Raw genomic sequence first — 17906 nt, forward strand, 5'->3', positions numbered from 1 at the left:
GCCCACGTCACTGCAGTGAGTAGCCATCCTGGCTCCCAGGCACCCTCTGGGAGCTGGGCACAGAGGAAAGAAGTCAGGGTCTTGTTACCGCACCAGGCAGGGAGGGTCCTGCTGCAGTCTCCAGAACCACTCTCCTACCCGACTCCCCATGCCCATTGCGCCCACCAGCCCGGATCAACCTCGATGGTTCGGAGGGGAGGGGTCTCTGCCCACCTTTGGGAGACATGGGGGACGTCACTGCTCCTACCTAACGGGCGTCATCTGGGGGACGTCACTGCTTATTCTTGGGCGACTTCAGGGGTTCCCAATTGTAGGTAGTTGAGAGACCACCATCCACAGCTGGGGCCAGCAAAGCACCACTGTACGCATCTGGAAGGGCCTCGGCTCACCTCAGCCTTGAAGATGCCCCGCGGGGTGCCAGCAGCTGCAGGGCCTCGGGAAATGCGGCCCCAGCACCGTAGAGAGCCCCCACCCACTCAAAACCCCTCAAAAATGCAACAATACGAGGCAGGCCTCAGGGCGCATCCCAGCCATGACCAAACAGAGGACGGCCACACCCCCAGGGAGAGGCCGGGTGGGGAACGCGGGGTGCAGCCCTCCCAGTCCAACCCCTTGGGGCAGGGTTCCCGCCGACGCTGCCCTCCAGGCCACCCGATCCTCGGGCCGGCCAGATCCACGGACCCGCGGAAGGGAAAGGGGACGGCCTCGGTCGGCGGGACGGCCGTCGGAAGGCGCCCTCCACGCCGAAGCCGTCTTCCAAACACCCCAACATGGCCCGGGGCGGCAGTCAGCACTGGAGTTCCGGAGAGTCAGACGGGCGGCCGGAGGAGCAGACGACCGAGGATAGCGGGTAAGCCGGAGGGGGCGGGGGGGGGGGGTGTCGTACCGGGCCGGGGCGTCGGGAGTCCCGGCCGAGAACCTGCAGCCGCGCACCAGCCCACTAGGTCCAGGCGCCGCCGGAACCTCCGCGAAGGTTCTGGGCCTTTGTGGCGTCACTGTCTCCTTGCGGAACCTTCCGCCGGCGCCGAATAAAACCCGCCGCGGAGGAGCCGGCTGCTCGAGTGCGGCGGTGCCGGGCGCGGAGGTCGGCCCGGCGCGGGCGGACGGGAGGGCGGGGACGGCGGCGGCGGCTGCGGCCGTGACCGTGACGCGCGGGCGGGCGGCGGGGGCGCGGGCCAGGGGCCCGGCGGGGGCGTCCGCGGCGCGCTGACCGTCCTGCCCGCCCCACCCCGCAGAGACAAGATGGTGAAGGAGACCCAGTACTATGACATCCTGGGGGTGAAGCCCAGCGCCTCCCCGGAGGAGATCAAGAAGGCCTATCGGAAGCTGGCGCTCAAGTACCACCCAGACAAGAACCCGGATGAGGGCGAGAAGGTGCTGGCCGGGCTCGGGGCGGCGCGGGCCGGGCTCGCGTGGGGCCCGCCGTCAGTTATTCAGCCCGCAGCTCGTGGGCTGTGAATTATTGAAGGCGGCGGGGAACCCGAGCCACGCTTGTTGATGAGGCGGTCACCAGGTGCCGCGCGCACCCCGCCGCGGGGCCGGGCTGGGGCCTGAGGTGGCCCGAGGCCGAGGGGGCGCGGCGCGGTCAGATGGAGGGCACTTCGCCTAGCCCCAGGCTCGCCGGGCGGAGTATCGGGACTGGTGACCCCTGGCGACTCCCCGCTCGGCCCATTCATTCCTCTGTTCGCTCCACAAGTGTTTAGGGGGCGCCTCCGAATGCCGGGGAGGGCTGGGACGGAAACGTGGGGGGCCCGTTTTCCTAGGGTTTCGGATATTCCTCTAGGAAAGGCTGCCAGCACGCAGGGAAACTGAGGCACACGCGATTAGAAGTTGTGTTCCTGCTGGGAACGACTGGATTTGAATTAGTCTTGTTCTGGTTTTCCCTGTTGATGCACAAGCCTTGGAGATGAATTTCTTTAATCTGAACTAGTACCTTGGACATCCCGGTGTCCCTCTGGAGAATGGCTGACTGAGTTTGTCCTGTGTGCCTATCTCTTGCCTGACCAAGGTTGTCAGACACTGAATAATCACCTTTTCTTTATTAAACAGGGACACGGAGATCTTTAACCTGACACATAATTTTATATGAACATTCCAGGTTTTCTGTGACTGATGACCCGCAGTTGACCCTAAGGACCAATAATAGGCTGAAAAATGCTCTGCACACATAAATGAAAGGCCTAAATGAAACTTTTTCATCCTGTTCATAGAAGAATCAACCTGCTTTTTATGCCCAAGGAGGCTCATTACCCACCAGAGTAGGTGATTAGAAGGACGAGGCATTTATCCTTGGGAAAGCTTATTGGCCTTCTCACTCCTCCTCTGACTTCTTGCTGTTGTCTTATAAAACTTGGGATGTCCTGGATGGTTGTTGGGAGGTGGGGTTTTGTAGTAGGTGATAGCGATGACACTTGGGCCACTTCTGAGGCCGTAGTTCACTCGTCTAGCACTTAGACTTGCCCGAAACAGCGCTAGTATCAAAATACCTGTCTGTGGGAGTGTTTGCAAGCTGGAGAAAGCTGCCTAAGAAGGTTGGCTGGGTGGCAACAGTGATAGAATGTTTATATTTAGCCACATGTGCCGAGTGTGGCTGTCACAAGTTTAAAATGCTTTCCTGTAAGACCATTTGTCTGTTACTTGTGTTCTTTCTCATCTATATTTAGGTGGCTTACTGTAGCTTTGAAAGTCACTGGCTTTTTATGTAGTGTTGGTGATTCATGGATTTGCTCCCTATGTTCATTGTAGGCTGTTAGTGAGAACATCCTTTAAGGAGAGCACAGCCAGGCTTCTAATTTCACGTTTCAGGGGCAGCGTGTGGGACAGTCTCTGACCCCGGTTCAGGTCAGATCTCAGAGCGCTGTCCAAGCGTAAGTCATGGCTGTGTGCCTGCAGTTGGAGTGAGTTGGCTGCTGGTGTTCTGAAGCTTTTTTAAAAATTAGACTTGACCGGTAATACATTTCTGTAGGTGTTGCCTTGCATATATGTATACCTGTCTGAGCAGAGGTGGTTGATTTGTTTTAAACTAATATTTATAACCAGATATTGAATTAGTGTCATGTAAATGAGGCTCTTGAAGGGTCTGGCAGGTCCCTTTCAGCTTAGGGGGGATGGGGGAGGGGTTCTGTGATGTTTCAGGAATACAGTACTTCTCTGTCCCCACCATCCATGAAGGGGATAAAGCCCTTTAATTTAGTTCTCAGCTAAAACTTCTTCCAGGGGACTGCCTCTGACCATAGTGTGAACCACTTGTGCTCAACCTTCTTTAATTATGCTGCCCATATTCCCCAGCAACGAAAGGGGTTGAGGAGACTGGGGACACAGTTTATAGAAACTCTACTATAGGTTGCCTAGAGAGGACTCATGCGTTTGTTCACCAGACACCTCCTTTCTGAGCCTTCTATGTACCGGGCACAGCGTGTAGGCCTTTGCTTTTGTGTGCAAGTCTATTCAGTTCTTGTCTACTTTATCTGCCATAGGCGGAACCTTTTTTGTTTTTTTCCTGCTAAGTTAGTCACTGTATTAACATCTCTTCCAAAATAGACTAAGCCAGTCCCTTCTCCTTGCCCCGGGCCACTGAGGAGGCTGCTGGGTGTTGGTCTTTGTTTTGTGCCCTGTTGTCCTGTGTTGCTAAGCACTGGGTGCCTGTGTTTGATGTCAGGTGCCCTGTGTGGAGTCTCTACTTTTCTGCAGCTGGTTTTCTGAAAGACACACAGGCAGTGTGTCGGTCAGCGAGTCCCTTTCGGGGGCTGTGACTCGGGGTAAAGTCGTTGCTGTTAACCCCAGCCAGCTTTAGAGATGAGTTTGCTCTTTTGGCCAATTTCATCGTAACTTTTAGTTTGAATGACAGACATGCAAATTCAAAAATATTAAGAGGGCAGCACTGTACAGGAAATGTCAGGATATTGAGGAAAACCGACCAAGTACACATGAGCCTAACTGCTGTTGCTGTGCTTCCTTCCAGCCTTTTTCCAGAGTGATTGTTTACGGGCATCCGGGCACAGAGGTGCTTTTCCCTCACCAGTTAATATTTTACCATCAATGCTTTCCCAAGTTGCTGCATAGTCTCTAAAGCCCTTTTTTCAGCTGCATAATAATCTTATTAAAAGTCCTGTGGTAGGGACTTCCCTGGTGGCCCAGTAGTTAAGAATCTGCCTTCCAATGCAGGGCATGAAGGTTGTTGGATCCTTGGTCGGGGGACTAAGAACCCACATGCCACAAGGCTGTGAAGCCCACATGCTGCAACAGAAACCAAAGAAAAAAAACCAAAACAGTCCTATGGCAAATTATTACTGTCTGAAAGGTGAGCTGGACAGAGTACTAATCTCCTGCTGTGAGAACGGGGTCAGGCACGGACCTGAATTAGAATGGAGTGCTGAGACCCCCAGGGTTGTGGGAGCCCCACGCCCACATGAGATCTGGCTTCTGGTTGAATGCCACAAGGAAAAGGGCATTCCTTTTCCTTTGTAGATTAATCATCTGTTCTGTTAAGTCCAAGTGTCTTTTCAAGTATCCATAATATCTGGTGAGCGTTTCTAGTGGACATGAAGTATATTTACCTAGTGAATATTTACCTCGTGAATATACTTACCTAGTATATTTAGCTAGTGAATATACTTCATGAAGTATATTTACCTAGTGAATATTTACCTCGTGAATATACTTACCTAGTACATTTAGCTAGTGAATATACTTCATGAAGTATATTTACCTAGTGCAGACCCCAGGAACTCTCTCGGGGCAGCCTGGCCTGATTGCTTTCTGATCTTCCGTGCCTTGCACCTCATCCCTAAACCTTCTTTTTCTGCTGTGGAAAGGAGTAGTAGTAAGTGCTACCTCTTTCTTTACAGAAATGGTGTGCGAGAATCAATATATCAAAAGACCCAACTACCTGGAGTATGACTCTGATGTCTCTGAGACAGTTTTTTAAATTACCCAGTTGTTAGCTATTACTTTTTAGCTATCATCTGTTATTTATTATTACTTACTAGATCTCCATCCGGGACCTGCAGTACAGGAGAAAACCTAGCGTCTCTGTCATTTCCATATTTGTATATTCAGAGCACTTTTTTTCCTGCATGCTTTCTGGAGCCAGCTGCATTATAGGATGTTTATATAGACATCTGTCTCACAGACTAAACCATACCTCTGAAGAACCAAGACTCTGTCTCATTTACTCATTTCTCAATCCCCAGAATCGAGCCATTCATGTAACAAGTATTTCCCAAGTGCCTTCTACATGCTCAGCAGTGTTTTAGGCTTGGGGATATGCTAGTGGACACAGCTGACCTAACTCCCTGTCCTCAGGGAACTGACATTGCAGTGGGGGACACAACCCCAACAGTAAGTGCTCAGGTGTTGGGGAACAGTGAGGAGGCTGGTAAAACCCAAGCAGAATTTCAGGGAGCTGGAGGCAGTGGTGCCAAGTTGAGCTTGCAGATGAGAATAAGAATTAGGTTTTACTCCAAGTGAGATGGGCCTCTTGAAAGGCTCAAGGCAGAGGGTTGACATGATTAGCTGGCAAGTTCTGGCTGCTGTGTGCAGAAGACGGAAAGCCGGGGTGAGGGTGGAAGGTGGGAATCCACTAGGAAGTCACTGCTGTTATCCAGGCCAAGAGGGTGCCTGTGCCTGGGCAGGCATAGTGGTGGTGAGAAGGGATGGATTTTGGATATTTTATAGTGATTTATGTTAAAAACTTCTCTGTATCTACAGAGAAGACAAGGATGGTGCAACAAACGTGTGTCTCTTTCACCCACTTTCACTGATTATAAATATGTTGCCACATTTGCTTTCCCCATCTCTATTACTATTTGCTAAAGCTTTGGAAAGTAAGTTGCACACATCATAACCTGTCAGCCCTAAGTGTTTCTCCTGGGAAAACAATATCTTTTATATAACCATAGTTATGTAAACCACAGCCGGATTCCTCTATCCATGGGATTTTCTAGGCAAGAATACTGGAGTGGGTTGCCATTTACTCCTCCAGGGGATTTTCCCAACCCAGGGGTCGAACCGGCATCTCCTGCATCAGCAGACGGATTCTTTACTACTAGCACCAACTGAGAAGCCCCGCATAACCATAGTACAGTTATCAAATTAACATTGAGAAATTACCAATTAACATTGAGAAAAAAATTCCTGTTTTTCCAGTTGTTCCAATGTCCTTTGTAGCCATTTTTTTTCCCAGTGTAAGGTTCAATACAGGATCCAATTTTGGGTCACACAGGTTACATTTCGTTTTCCTGTCTTTTAGTTTTGCAATGTGTGCATGCATGCATGCTAAGTCACTTCAGTCGTGTCTGATTCTTAGCGACCCCATGGATTGTAGCCTGCCAGGCTCCTCTGTCCATGGGATTCTCCAGGCAAGAATACTGGAGTGGGTTGCCATGCCCTCCTCCAGGGGATCTTCCCAACCCAGGGATTGAAACCGGGTCTCTTAAGTCTTTGCATTAGCAGACAAGTTCCTTACCCCTAGTGCCACCTGGAGTTTTGCTACTTCAGTTTGGGTTCTCTGATTCTTTTCTTACAATTGGATTACAAGATACAGTTTTGACAGACTTGGGTGTTTTGTCTGTCTTAGGGCACTGGAAATAGACTTTTGAAGGTAGCATCAGCATTGACAGATGAGATGTGACGGAGAGGAAATGAGGTCTTGGCATTGCCAATAAGTGAGATATGGGGGAGACTGCAAGAGGGGAGGGACTTTGAGGGGCAGTCAGGACAGTTTTATGCACGCTGTCTGCAGCCTGAATGCGGAGTGTTGCTCACAAAATGTTTGTAGTCAAATATCATGCTAGTGAACTAGGAAAGCAGCCCTCCTGAGCTGGAAAGCCAGCAGTATGCTGGGAGCTCTGGGCCTCTTGTGGTTGTAGGTTAAGCCCTGGCCTGGTCTCATGGCATCTTAATTCTGCTCCACTTCTTCCTGTCTGGTGCAGCCCGAGGAGGCAGAAAGTCCTTCCTACCGCTCTGTATCCTTACCCTCTGCAGAGAGGCAGTGGTCCTGCCTCTCATCCTATAGTAACGCTTGCCCTATGTATCCCACGCTACAAGGGGATTGAATGGAAAAGTCAGGTTCCAAATAACCTATAGACCCACCAGTTTGGGGGGTTGGATGCAGAATCCCTTTGTTATTGCATTTGTATGTTGAGTTTGCTTCATAAACAACTCAAACCTTCTCTCTCTCTCTAATCTTTTTTCTTTTTTTCTTTTAAAGTTTAAGCTCATATCCCAGGCATATGAAGTGCTTTCAGATCCAAAGAAAAGGGAGATTTATGACCAGGGTGGCGAACAGGCCATTAAGGAAGGAGGCTCAGGCAGCCCCAGCTTCTCTTCCCCCATGGACATCTTTGACATGTTCTTTGGTGGCGGAGGACGGATGGCTCGAGAGAGAAGAGGTAAATAAAGACGTTAAGCAAGTTTTCGTTTCCAAATTGTATGTGTTACTGGAATCATGAGGGATCTTGCCTTAAAAGGGTGTAGTTACCGTGTTTGGGAAATCATTAACTTTAAGTAGTTCATCACTTGCCTAGTATCCAGGCTACCCAGAGTCTCTTAGTACAGCTACTAGTTAATTGCCTGACACTCTCCAAACCCCACATATAAAGGAGCAGATGGTGAATTCCCTGGTGGTCCAGTGCTAAGGATTCTGCCCTTGTACTTTCGGGGCCTGGGTTCAATTCCTAGTTGGGGAACTAAGGTCCCCCAAGTGGTGTGCTCCACCCCCCGCCCTGCCCCCACAAAGGAGCAAATGGTGGTGAGGAGGAAGGAGGAAGGTCAAGATTACCTTGCCCTCCTTTTCTCTTCTGTTGGGGTCAGACTCCCAGTGTCCTAAGAGCCGTGATGGCAGCTCCTGTGGTCAGTGCTGACGACGCGGCTGCGCGCCTCCTCCCTGAGTCTCCTGAGCCGGTGGGGCCGGCGGGCTGTGTTTCTGGCTGGCGTTCTGCCGTGCAGAGTGCAACCTCATTTCCTCAGCCTCCTCAGGAGATTCTCGGGTAACAAAATTCACCCCTTGATGTTTGAACATCTTTGTAAAAGAAACTACCTTGCCCATCTCTTCAGAATGCCTTAGGACTAGCAGCTTCATCCCCAGAGGTGAATGAGGAACTTAACTCTTGGTGGAATGGTCCCAGGGCTCTGTTTTTTAATTCTGGGGTTTGTTCTTCCTAATTTTTCTATCTCTTACCTCCTGACAGGCTCTAGCTGTCACCTCTGACTATTACCAGTGGTCTCTTATAGCCCCCTTCCCCTGTCCAGCTTACAGTTGGTACTCTGCTTTAGATCTCAAAACCAGATAGATAGCCAAGCTTATTTCAATCCTGAATGAAATAAAAATAAACAAGCTCTGCATTGAGGTTTAAGAAGGGTGGTTTGGTGTCAACAAGAGGCCCCTGGATGAATAAGGCTATACCAATTCTCACATTATAATTGACTTTGGGCTTTGAAAACCTTGGCTGTCAATTCTGTGAATATAGTGTGCTAAAAATCACCAAGTGTTTATTAGGCAAAAATCTTTACCCTGTTGTCTGGGTGCATTGCCTGCTCGTATAATTGACAGTGTGAATGTGATTAAAACCTTTGGGTGTCCTCTTGCCCAGCTCTCTCACTGTCTTGAGATGAACAACTTCACACCCTTAATTAGTCATCTCTCAAGGTTGACAGCCAATAACCAAAGACAGCATCTCAGTCCTTGATATGAGGACTCGTCTCAGTCCATCTCTCAGACCTCGAGAGCCCTGTGGGCAGCAGAGGGGGACCTGATGCTATGGATCCTGAGAGGCTGAGATGGCACCAGAGCAGACAGATGCCCTCCCTGAAGATAAAAGGCCCACTGTCCTGCGTGAACAGACAAGATTTCCACAGATGAAAGAGTTTGCAGTCAGTCACAAGTCACAGAAGGGCTCAAAAAGTAAAGGGCATTATGTTCAAGAAAGAGTTTCAGTAGAAGGTCCAGAGTCTGACTTCGTGTCTTCATGAGGAACCTGCTTCACCAGTCTCACTGGTTAACATAATGGGCTTCCTCATTGATCTCTCATTCTCAGATTTGTTCTTAGAAAATAAAGATGGAAAGTCTTTGTTGACATCTATAAATGATTGAATAATTAACTCATAGCTAGAAAAGATATTAGTTCTCATATTGGCAGAGGGCCAGAAGGATGGGCCAGGTGTAACTGAAGCTTTGCCTCCCCTAGGGAAGGGAATGAATGAATGACAACAGGCACAGTCTGAGTCTCTGGAGACTTCATACAACTAAAGGTCATATAGGTGGTGTTTAATACAGTGGTACATCTGATACAGTATTGCTAATTGGTTTCTTTCTCCTCCGTAAGGCAAGAATGTGGTACATCAGTTGTCTGTAACTCTTGAAGATTTATATAATGGAGTCACAAAGAAATTGGCTCTCCAGAAAAATGTAATTTGTGAGAAATGTGAAGGTAAGTATTCATTTCTGAATGAGTCTCATAGTTCTGGTTCCTCTGATCTGGAAACAATTCTTATTGTTTTACAATTCAGAGAAAAACAATTGATCTTTTCAAATATGAAGGTCAGAAATTACAAACAGGTGGCCTGAAGGCCAAACCCATTTTATTTGGCCCTGTACATCTTTTCTTTGGCTTGCACATTTATTTAATGTGTTGTCAATTATTTTAAAAATATAAAAATGAAGATAGTTCACCCAGCCCTAGGGGTCAGCACACTTTTGCTGTAAAGGGCCAGATGGTAGATGTTTTGGGCTCTGTGAGCCATACCGTGTCTGTCGTAACTAGTGAACTCTTAGTGCAGAAGCAGCCATAGACAGGAAATAAACAGATAAACAAATAGATGATGCACCTGTCTTCTAATAAAGATTTATTTACAAAACCACGTAGCTGGCCATAGTTTACTGTCCTTGACTTAAACATAAATGTAATTAGCATGGGTTTTTTAAATCTAATTTTTCAAGAAAAGTCAGATCCAGTGACTTCGTCACACGGTGTCCCACAGAGAAGTGGCTGGGCTGTGTAGCCGCTCCTATGGGCAGGGATGTGTTCTCCAGCCTCCACGGTCACGTGTAGGCATGGGTGTTTTTCCACCCTGGGGTGGAAGAAAATAGTTGGTGACGTTAAAGTGATGAATTTGACTTGGCACAGCTAAAACCACAAATATTTGCGATCACATGTTAATATCTGGATATTGTCTGCTTGGCTAGAATCATCCAGACTCTCCCACATGGCTTTTTATGATTGTGAATAGAATTCAAACCACAGTGTCCAGTTTCATGGCTCATCACCCTTCTGTGGTGGCGTCCAGCAGAGCCTCTTTTAAGGGAAGAATACAGCCTCGTTCCTGTCTCCCTGCAGGCGTTGGTGGGAAGAAGGGGTCTGTGGAGAAGTGCCCGGTGTGCAAGGGGCGAGGGATGCAGATTCACATCCAGCAAATTGGGCCGGGCATGGTGCAGCAGATCCAGACCATGTGCATCGAGTGCAAGGGCCAGGGCGAGCGCATCAACCCCAAGGACCGCTGCGAAAGCTGCAACGGTGCCAAGGTCATCCGAGAGAAGAAGATTATCGAGGTACACGTGGAGAAAGGTGAGGCAGTGCAGCACGAGCACCCCAGGCTGGCAGAAGTGCCCCTCAGGTGCTGAGTATGGAGCACGCAGGTTAGGTATCAGGGAGAGGAGCCACAGCACAGCTGGAGTTTAGATACCCTTAGTGTGGGCCATCAATTCTTCCAATCCAAAGCAATTTCTTGTTAAGGTTTTCCAATGCTCCAGAAGTCACTTGACCTTGATTTTGGTTAATTGCCCTCGCTTGCAATTCTCAAGCCATCCTTTAGAGTCATTTGGAGTGCTCTTGCTAGTGGCTTTTATCATGCATTGGCTGTGAGAGCTCATGTACATCTTCACAGCTGTGCGTCCCTTTCCTCCACAAATTTCCCCTCTGTTGCAGCAGATTCTCCCAAATCCAGCACCTTCCCCCTGCTATTCATTTTGCCTAGGGGCATCATTTTAAGGGCTTTTCCCCTCTTAGCTATTCCCCTGATTATTTTGTATCTTTCTAATCCAGAGAATATATTTTAGGTGAGAGATGAGACCAAAGTACACAGTTCAGTACGCAAACCAGCACAAAGGTTGAGGGACTTGGCCCTGTGCGCGGGTGCACAGAGACTTGTTAGAGCACTGCTTGTGCACCAGCAAGGGGACGTGTGTTCACAGCACGCTGTCAGCTGTGGTGTCGGGGCCTGGCAGACAGTGCACGGTCGCATGGTGCTCGAGGCGGAGCCTTGTTTCCCATTCTCCCTGCTGTACGTTTGGCTGAGGACCCGGGATATGTGGAGGGGAGTAGGCCTCTTTGTCAGTGGTATTCCTAGCCACCTCTCCCAGCCCCAGGCCTGCACAAAGTTGGGGGGTTTGATGAGTAAAGAACCCCCCAAAGGGCTCTGTGAGCCTTCTTCAAAAACTTTGTTGAAAGTATGGTTTTTAAGAGAAATGGCTAATCAGAAAGGGATGATGTTTCATAGGTATGAAAGATGGGCAAAAGATACTATTTCATGGAGAAGGAGATCAGGAGCCCGAGCTGGAGCCTGGTGATGTCATAATTGTGCTTGATCAGAAGGATCATAGTGTCTTTCAGAGACGAGGCCATGACTTGATCATGAAAATGAAAATTCAGCTTTCTGAAGCCCTTTGTGGCTTCAAGAAGACGATAAAAACACTGGATGATCGAGTCCTTGTTATTACATCTAAATCAGGTAATGTTTCAAATGTGTGTTTCGTTGTAGTTCTTCTGTGTGTTTGGCCTGATGATCCTGGCAACTTAACCTTGGTTTCACATTCAAGTTAGCGTGACTTGATTTTTTGTAAATTTAAAGTCATCAGTAGAGACTCGAGAATTTTGTCAATTTCTTTTATAGTCTGCTTGAAAAAAAATTCAGTTGGAATCTATGGGGATCTAAAATTTTACCTGGAACCTGCCAATCTGACTTAAAATTTTTAAAAAATTAACTTTTGTGTAATAAAACACAGCTGATAATAGGTGGTTTTTTTCCCTATCACATGGTGATCTGTGCTGATTCATCCACATTCCTCTAGCCTCTGTGTTGTCGATTACATATGAGACGTTTTAAAATAGAATATTCCTGAAAAAAGGCATCGCCTGCCAGCTTACCCTTGGTGGCATCTAGAGAACTGCTTATCTGCACGCGTGCACAGGAGCTGGAGGGAGCTGCCTGTGAACCAGAAGGATTCTCACGGGCTTGAGAGTTCAGCCTGCCAGCACGTGTCTAGATGCCGGGCTCCCAGCTCCCAGGAGGGCTAATGCTCACTGCAGCTAGGGCCTCAGAGCACCTGCCTGGAAGGGGCCATGGGGAGAGGGGAGAGAGACCAGGCTGGGACGCTCAACTTGAAGCTGCCTGTGAATAGCACTTCAGGTCAGTTGTCCATGTCAAAGAGTGTCCAGATGGGTGCAGTGGTGGCTGAGCCACCCAGATGTTCTTGACCCCCATCACTGGCCATGAGCAGTGCTGTTCTGGTCCCCTCGCTGGGCACAGAGTTATTGGGAAGTCTGACTTTTCACGTGGGCATCTGAGATTTAAAGCTAGATGGGATGGGTTCAGGGCTGGGCTTGGAGGTAACCAGCGAGTGAGCCTATCCAGCAGCAGTGGAAATAATCAAGACCCTGCAGTCCAGTGGGGTGAGCCACCTGGTCTCCCCAACCACCTTCCGGGCCTTTCTTCCTCTGTATCCATTTCTCTCTTCCCTTTTCTGGCCTGTTCTCTTTCTCTGCCACTTTCCTCTTTGGCTTTTTCTGTTTCTTCCTTTTCTGAGTATAAATGAAATGGAATTATATATCCCAGTCTTGATCAGAGGTTTTCTTTTGTCTTTTACATTTTGAAACAATTTCAAATTTAAGAAAAAGTTGTGAAAATAAAAGTAGCACGAGGACCACCGATACATGGTTTGCCTGTTGTTAAAATCTTAGCATTTGATTTTTTGTTCTGTTTGCATATAGATATACTTAAGGATTGAGGAAAAGCACTGCCCTATAATACAAATATCCATGAAAAACTTAAATACAACATCTTCCTTTAGATTCCATTTGTAAGCCTCCCAAGGTACCCAATTCCTCCTCTCACTTGTGTAGGAAAGTTTGAGGTTGTAACAAAGCCCTAGGTTGTGAGTGGGTGTGTGCCCAAGACCCCTGGTATCATGTCCAGTGTCCCCTAACATTACCTCAACCCTTATTCCAGCCCTTCTGGAAATAGGAGCTGGGTGGCATCTTTGGGATGCTGTGTGACTTCTTTGGGAAAGCTCATCCTTGGCCGAGCTCCCTGGAGCTGGGGCCTGTGCCATGGGATGGGAGCCCAGGGCTCCTTGCTGTCTCCCAACTAATCCCAGCCACAAGGACAGGAGAGAGGAGGCGAGCCCCAGAGGGAGAAAGTGGTGAACCCTGAGAAACCCATTTCTTTGCTTAGTTACAAGGAGGGCAGGGTGTCCGGGAAACCTCCTGCTGGAGATTTCGCTTGTTTTTTCTTTTTGCCCATTTATCTTTTTTTTTTTTTTTTTTTTTGAGTCCTCTCCTTTTCTTTTCAGCTCTTCTTCTGTTGTTTTGGCTTATTTCTCTTTCCTTCATTTCCTCTTCCTTCTTTTCCTATTGTACTGCCTTCCTCGCTAGAGCCCCTTAGGCTGTCTTGAAAATGGCTGAGAATGAGGAGATGAGAGAAAAAAGTGCCTTAAGAGCTTCAGCAGGTTGTGATCCCCCTGACTGAAGGTGGAGCTGTACCTCACAGAAGAGTCAAAAGTCATCCTCTTTTCCCTGTCTTACATGTGGTTGTCCATACTTGGTCCCAGGGTTTCCTTGCCCTCAGAGAGTTAAAGCAGAAGCCTGAGGAGCTGTGCTGAGAGCAATAACAAGTGACACCTGATAGGAACAGAGAGACAGAAAGCCATTTAAAAACAAAATGAAAACCATGACAAGCCCAGTAGCATGGGGCTGTTTGGCTAAGGCTGCCATCAGCAGCTCTAAGGGCCCTGTGTAAGCCACACAGCCCTGTGCTGAATGACCCTCAAGAAGAGAGTCCTCCACCTGCTTTATTTTGAAAAATTCCCATGAGATACTTCAAAAGATCTCCTCTGGAGAGCATTCATCCAGGAGAGTGGGATGCTGAATAAATAAGTGTTTGCCCCCACCCCCCGTTCATATTTTTCCTGGGTATTTATTTCTTTACCCATTTTCATTACTGAGCTGAAAGGCATACTTAAAAAAAAAAAACCCTTTTATCTCTCTTCATATTTGGAAGGAAAAAATATTTTAAAATTTGGGATGAACCAAGTGCTCTGGTGGAGAAGGAAATGGCACCCCACTCTAGTACTCTTGCTTGGAGAATCCCAGGGACAGGGGAGCCTGGTGGGCTGCCGTCTATGGGGTTGCACAGTCGGACATGACTGAAGTGACTTAGCAGCAGCAGCAAGTGCTCTGTGGGTGCTGAACTCCCATGATACCTTCTGAAAAAGTGTAGAAACGTAAGACCCAGCGAGTGCAAGCCGGGCCAGCTCCGGCCCATGGGTGTGTGAGGAGACCTCTGTGCCTTTTGAGCTCCCTACCAAGGAGGCTAGCTCTCCTGCTGGGCTCCTTCGAGGCCGATTCCTGCTCCAAGCTCTGCTGGAGTCTGAGGAGGAGAATCTCCTCCCACTCATGGGAAAGTCATTTTGTAATATCTGAAGAGGCAGGCTAACATAATAGCACTGTTTTCCCAAACTGAGTGTTGATTCCTAGTTCACGTTTTTAAACCTGCTTTATGATGGAGGCTCCAGCCCCTTCTCCTTGGATACACTGCAGGAGCCCAGCACATGGATCAGAGAGTGTTCCACTTCCACCCTCCTCTCATCCCCTTTGCCCAGCCAGTTCCTCTGACAGGGATCATTCTGGCTGGGACCAGCTTTCTAGTCAGATGCTCCATGACCCCTGCCTTAGCCTGCTGCCGTGAGGGTGCTCGGGCCTGCCCCAGGCTCCAGGCCATTGTCCATCTTCCTATTTCATAAGTAAACCTTTTTTGTGTGTGTGTGTGACAGGTGAGGTGATAAAGCATGGGGACCTGAAATGTGTACGTAATGAAGGAATGCCGATCTACAAATCACCTCTGGAGAAAGGGATTCTGATCATACAGTTTTTAGTAAGTACGTGTGTGTGTGTGTGTGTGTGTGTGTGTGTGTGTGTGTGAAAGGGATTCTGATACAGTTTTTAGTAAGTACGTGTGTGTGTGTGTGTGTGTGTGTGTGTGTGTGTGTGTGTGTGTGTGTGTGTGTGTTATTCCCATGGGACATAAAATCAAATGCCTTAATTGGGAAGGGAAGAAACAACTTTTTCCCACCTCACTCTTTACAGGTTATTTTTCCTGAAAAACACTGGCTTCCCCAAGACAAGCTTTCCCAGCTGGAAGCTCTGCTCCCACCTCGACAGAAAGTCAGGATTACAGAGGACATGGATCAGGTGGAGCTGAAGGAATTTAATCCCAACGAGCAGAACTGGCGCCAGCACAGGGAGGCCTATGAAGAGGACGATGACGGGCCGCGGGCTGGAGTGCAGTGCCAGACGGCATGACGCGGCCCCGTACAGCGTGGCCTGGCGGGACTAGCACATCATGAATGTAAAGTTGGCACAATGAAAAATGGCATCGCTTTAATGGCCTCGTGTTTGGGGAGTCCTGTGTATGTGTTCAGCATTCTCAACTGCTGAGTGTCTTTTGGTTTTTCTTTTGTTTTTCTTTTGGTTGTAACTTAAGTTATAGCTTAATTTATATTTAAATGTTTTAAGTGTAAATCACTAGTCTGCATATGGAATCTGTTTATTTACATTTTCAGGATGTTTTTGAGATGCCAGTGAACGCACTGACACTTTGTGCTTCTAGTGGCTTTGCCATAATTCAGTTCCACCAATAAAGCACAGCCCAGACAGGAGCACTCAGCCCCCGAGCAAACCTCCAGGCGCGAAGTGGGTGACCTGGCCCATGTCCAGCTCTGCAGTTTCTTCCCCTCCGCACCTGCCTCCCAAGGCAAAGTTACGGAGGGCATGATCTCAGGGCTGCTAATGTGACATTTCCAAATCTAGATTCTAGATGGTTCTCCTCAAGAATAAAAGCACATCTGTGGGCTGGATTTGGCTGCAGTGCCTGGCTCACACTGAGTGGGCTGCAGGGCCAACTTGGTTCCTACTGTTTTATGCCCTTGAGTGTTTGGCGTGGGGTGGGTCTGATCATCTCTCTTGGAAGCTTCCTGAGCCTTCCAGGCCTTGTGCTGAGGACAAACAAGTGTTTTAAATGAAACACTGATGATACTTTTGCCTGCGACCCCTGCACCTTGCCTTTTGTTTTCTGTTGACAGCGTTTGCAGTGCTGTTCCACCAAAGTGCTTACTTGTAAAGAAAATGAAACCATCCACATCCCCAGCAGCCTTAGTGCAGCAACAGAAGCCGTGGGAGATGCTGGTGACTCAGCCCCGTGGCACAGCCAGTTTTCCTGCCTGCCCAGTTATCCTGGATGACTTGAGGCTCTGGAAAGGCAGGGGACATCTCAGTGTTTTCCACCTCTTTCTCCCAGATTCAGCTCCCTTCCAAAGGATGGATGGTTCATCTCCTTGCACAGCCATATCACAAAGGGCTTCCTGCTCAAGGGATAAAGTTTCAGCGAGAACTTAAAAGTTCTACTCTGGACCGCAGTCTGTATGGGCTACCACTGTAAATGATAACTTGTTTGGAAAGATTATTTACTTGTTTACTCCTGGCAGGTAGACTACAATATAAATTTAGATTCCTCAACCTTCAGCTATTACTGCTCCTTTCCTTTGCATAACAGTCACAAAGAAAAACTGCTGCCTTCTCAGCTGCTGGGTTAAAGCAGAGGCCACTTTTCAGATCCACCCTTACTTAGTCATACAGTACCTGCAAGTCTGACTCAGACCAGGGACCTCCCCAGGAGGGCCAAAGGGCAGATCAGACCCACGGCAGGTAGGTTCAGCGGATGGACCCCACTCTAGCAGAACACTGCTGGCTGGTGGATGGACATAATTTACTCAAGAAAGGTACAGAAGGAGCCTGCCTGTCCCACTGTGACCATTAGTCAGGAAAGAAAGAAAATCTACTCTTCCAGCTAAGCCTGTAAGAAAATCAGTTTACAAATGGACCACAACTCCAGGGTGTTCTGTTTCTGTGCTATGACTTCCTAAATTATTGCCAGAAAACTACTGTAGTTGATGATAAGGCAAAATTGCATTCAGCTCCTTGTCATGTAAATGGGATCTGGAGGGTGTTGCTTAAAATTTATTCCACCTGTACATTTGTCACTTTAAAATTAAAACTGAGCTGGTATGAGACAGCTGGTTTTGTTTTTATTTATTTACTTTTATTTCCAATGACTAGGGCTAAGGTGCAAGTTTGCCTCCTTTGGTTGATAAACTGGAATGAAGTTTCTGCTCTCATGGAGCTTATATTTGGGGTGGGGGTAAATTCATCAGGCAGTGATGACTGCAGTGACGAATGAGAATAACGGGAAAGGGGCGAGGGGAAGGCCTCTTACTGGGAGCGGATACCTGAGAACAACCTGAGACCAGCGAGACCTGTGGAAGTCTGAGGAAGGCAGAGGAAATGGCCAGGGCTGTGTGGATATGATCTCGGGTGTTCTCAGGCTGCAGCATCTTGAAGTGGGGCTTGGGTTCTCAGAGATTGAGGTCAGGTCACGCAGGGAGAGCACCAAATCCTAACCACTGGACCAGAGGTCAATGCAAGGGGCCCTGGCCCTTTGGCTTTGCAGAAAAGAATTTCCACAAAGGCAAAAAACAGTAAGGCAAGTAAAAAGGTGGTGGTGGGGGGAGAAGTACAGTACGTGTAGATAGATAGATACATGGGCAGACTCAGAGAAGAGTCCCTGAGTCACACTCTCCG

At 48.4% G+C, this 17906-nt stretch overlaps 1 protein-coding gene across 2 annotated transcripts; it reads left to right on the forward strand.

The window, feature by feature from the left end:
• Nucleotides 1-689: 689 nt before the first annotated feature.
• On the forward strand, nucleotides 690-17340 carry DNAJA4 (DnaJ heat shock protein family (Hsp40) member A4). 2 transcript variants are annotated; one of them, XM_055555734.1, is made up of 8 exons: nucleotides 690-850; nucleotides 1236-1374; nucleotides 7211-7391; nucleotides 9324-9428; nucleotides 10335-10562; nucleotides 11494-11724; nucleotides 15044-15144; nucleotides 15357-17340. In XM_055555734.1, exons 1-8 carry the CDS (start codon nucleotides 771-773, stop codon nucleotides 15570-15572), a joined length of 1281 nt encoding a protein of 426 aa, XP_055411709.1. In that variant the 5' UTR covers nucleotides 690-770; the 3' UTR covers nucleotides 15573-17340. The 2 variants fall into 2 exon arrangements, with proteins under 2 accessions (XP_055411709.1, XP_055411710.1); XM_055555735.1 differs by lacking the exon at nucleotides 690-850 and adding an exon at nucleotides 955-1084.
• The last annotated feature ends 566 nt before the right edge of the window (nucleotides 17341-17906 follow it).

The sequence above is a fragment of the Bubalus kerabau genome, chromosome 19 (genome assembly GCF_029407905.1).
Source record: "Bubalus kerabau isolate K-KA32 ecotype Philippines breed swamp buffalo chromosome 19, PCC_UOA_SB_1v2, whole genome shotgun sequence".
Taxonomy (NCBI): Eukaryota; Metazoa; Chordata; class Mammalia; order Artiodactyla; family Bovidae; genus Bubalus; species Bubalus kerabau.